The sequence below is a fragment of the Passer domesticus genome, chromosome 30 (assembly GCF_036417665.1).
Source record: "Passer domesticus isolate bPasDom1 chromosome 30, bPasDom1.hap1, whole genome shotgun sequence".
Classification (NCBI taxonomy): Eukaryota; Metazoa; Chordata; class Aves; order Passeriformes; family Passeridae; genus Passer; species Passer domesticus.
In genome coordinates this window covers 957,965-961,293 of record NC_087503.1, presented here as the reverse complement: position 1 = coordinate 961,293, position 3,329 = coordinate 957,965, and the positions used below count along the sequence as shown (strand labels likewise).

At 44.6% G+C, this 3,329-nt stretch overlaps 1 protein-coding gene across 1 annotated transcript; it reads left to right on the top strand.

Moving 5' to 3' along the window:
- Window positions 1–460: 460 nt before the first annotated feature.
- LOC135287700 (olfactory receptor 14A16-like) lies at window positions 461–1,738 on the top strand. The gene has a single exon (XM_064400924.1). The coding sequence runs from the start codon at window positions 461–463 to the stop codon at window positions 1,391–1,393; it is 933 nt and encodes a 310-aa protein (XP_064256994.1). The 3' UTR covers window positions 1,394–1,738.
- The last annotated feature ends 1,591 nt before the right edge of the window (window positions 1,739–3,329 follow it).

The window sequence follows — 3,329 nt, the reverse complement described above, 5'->3', positions numbered from 1 at the left end:
GCTGCTGGGTTGGTGAAATGAGCAAAGCCCTTGTCTACAAATGTGGAGCTGGGCTGTGGTGGATCCATCTCTTCCCAGCACTATCTGGTGATCTTTAAGGAAAACTTGGGAGTGTGAACATCCTCCATTTGAGAAAAGTGAAAGCCCAGAGAAACTCTGAACAGAATCAACTGACAGACCATCTCCCCTCAGTCTCCACTCATCACTTTGCCTCACAGAACGTGCTCTGTTCTCACTGCAGGCAGCAGAAATGCAGAGGGTTTCTGATGTCCAAGAATACCTAGAGAAATACAGATGGAGATTAAAAAGAAAACCTCAGAACTCTTAAATACAGAAGCTTGTCAGTGTGTGTTACAGAGGAGGGTGTATGGGAAATGGCTTTGATTTTGGTTACAGACATCTCCTCTAACTCTTCATTATCCTTTCTCCATGAGCAGGTCCCCATGTGCAGCCAGAGGAAATGTCCAACAGCAGCTCCATCAGCCACTTCCTCCTGCTGGCATTGGCAGACACGCGGCAGCTGCAGCTCCTGCACTTCTGCCTCTTGCTGGGCATCTCCCTGGCTGCCCTCCTGGGCAATGGCCTCATCATCAGCGCCGTAGCCTGCGGCCACCACCTGCACACGCCCATGTTCTTCTTCCTGCTCAACCTGGCCCTCAGCGACCTGGGCTCCATCTGCACCACTGTCCCCAAAGCCATGCACAATTCCCTCTGGAACACCACCACCATCTCCTACACAGGATGTGCTGCACAGCTCTTTTTCTTTCTGTTCTTCATCTCAGCAGAGTATTTCCTCCTGACCATCATGTGCTACGACCGCTACGTGTCCATCTGCAAACCCCTGCACTACGGGACCCTCCTGGGCAGCAGAGCTTGTGCCCACATGGCAGCAGCTGCCTGGGCCAGTGCCTTTCTCTATTCACTGCTGCACACAGCCAATACATTTTCCCTGCCCCTGTGCCATGGCAATGTCCTGGGCCAGTTCTTCTGTGAAATTCCACACATTCTCAAGCTCTCCTGCTCACACTCAAACCTCAGGGATCTGGGGCTTCTTCTCATAAGTTTTTTTTTAGGTTTTGGCTGTTTTGTGTTCATTGTTTTCTCCTATGTGCAGATCTTCAGGGCTGTGCTGAGGATCTCCTCTGAGCAGGGACAGCACAAAGCCTTTTCCACTTGCCTCCCTCACCTGTCTGTGGTCTCTTTGTTTGTCAGCAGTGGCACATTTGCCTACCTGAAGCCCCCCTCCATCTCCTCCCCATCCCTGGATCTGGCCCTCTCAGTTCTGTACTCGGTGGTGCCTCCAGCCCTGAACCCCCTCATCTACAGTCTGAGGAACCAGGAGCTCAAGGATATCTTGAGGAATCTGATTACTGGATTTTTTCGGAAACACTAACTGCTTGTTTTGTCCTCCATAGTCTAAAGAGAAAGGCATTGCAGGTCCAGCCTCTCCTTTAAAATACTTCATAGTGGTTGTGTGCATGTGGGGGATTTCCTTTTCTATTTTGTGATAATTTTGTGCACAATGAAATTTGGTTATTCATCCCATTTCTACCTCCCTTCTTACACCCTGAATTTTGCCCACAGACTGTATAAATGTGGAATCACCTCCTCTGTGCACTTTAGCAAAATAAAGGATCCTTCATGTATTTGTTTTCCAAAAATCCTTCCTTTGAAACCTCATCTCAATCTGGTAGGGCAGTGCCTGTGTGCAGAGAGAGAGAGAAACAGAGTCCCAGCACAGCAGCTGTGCCAGGGAGCTTGAGCACTTGGTGTTTTCAAAGAGACGCTCTCTTTGCACTTGCACTGTCCTTCTGTGCCTTGTGTGAGTCCTCAGCTCTTGGGTGCTCGGGTGCTGTCCTGCTGTGTGGCTGTCCTGAGATCACAGGAGGGATTGACAATTTTCTGCTGTTTAAAAGAAGACAAGATGGGCTGGAATTGTTGGGCTGAGTAGTGAAGATTTTCAGAGTTTTATGGCCCTGGTATATATGTCACAGGTGGATCACAGTGAATCCTGGCAATCTGAACATGAATAATAGAATAGACAAAGCTGCAGCTTAAATGTGACTTTAAAATAAATACCCAGAGTTGCCAGCCCAGAGATTGTGGCGTGTGAACTGCACCAACCACATTACGACAGGGACTGCAGACCCCACCAAAACCCACCAAAACCCAGCTCAGTGGGGTGATGGTGACCCTGTGGCAACCACTTGGTACCAAAGCACTGAAGCCATGGAGAGCGAGAGACTCAGTCGCTGACATTTCTGTTGGATGAGGGTGTTGTGTGAGGGGTGGGGTCTTTAGATCACAAGGCAGAAATTGCCCAAGAGATTTTTGGTTTTGTCTGTAGTGTGTTGACACTGGCTGGAAGCCAGGCACCCACCAAAGCTGCATCTCACTCCTGTTAGCAGCTGGACAGGAGAGAGAAAGTATAACAAAGAGTTCATGGGTTGAGATAAGTGTGAAAAATGCCAATCACTTGTTTTTAAAATTTTAAAACTTTAATAGTAATAAAATGGTTATAAAAATAGTAATAAAATTAGAGTAATAACAATTTGGACAATTAGGCTTATGACAATATGAGACAATAAAAACAAAGAGTTATGGACAGTCCAGGTACCTCTTTCTGGGCAAAATAAGCCTGAAAAAGGACACATGTTAACAGAGGATTAACCCTTAAAAACAACAGCCTGTTGCATATTCATACATCTCATACATGATGCAGAACTCCCATTCAAACAAAGGATTCTGTCTGGTCAGTGTCAACTTCTTCCTCTTAATCCTGACGGTGTCTTCAGGGCTGAGCGAGGCAGGAAAAAGTTTGTTTCTTCTGATAAGTGAGCAATAAATTCTTTTTCTCTGAAAGATTTAGGTGTCCTGTGGCTGCTATCTCAGTGTGAGTACCTCGTTACTCTCTTTAAAAAAGTATCTTACACAGCATAGTTTCTATTTTAATATTATAACTTAAAACTTATAACTTAACACACTGCTTAAGAAAATTAATACAGCATAACTTTCCAACATAATACATATAATATTAATTTTAATATTTGCAAAAAAAAATCATAAACCACACATTTTTCACAATCACCCTTCTTATTCGTTGTAAATCATTTGGCTTGAGCAATATTTTGTATCTACTTGCATCTTATGGACTATGCTGTCAAAATAAAACAGGGGATTACACAAGGAAGAAATATCAAAACAGTTGTAACACATAAAAGGAAAAATCTTAATTTCTTCTATCATCCTATCTCCAATACATTACCCACCAGCTAGGTTTTCACATTGCTTTCTAATTTTGCACTGGTACCTGGGGTATTTTTTTTTCT

What these genes read in the sequence shown, in the direction of transcription:
- LOC135287700 (XM_064400924.1), top strand. Translation starts at nt 461, where the DNA reads ATGTCCAACAGCAGCTCCATCAGCCACTTCCTCCTGCTGGCATTGGCA.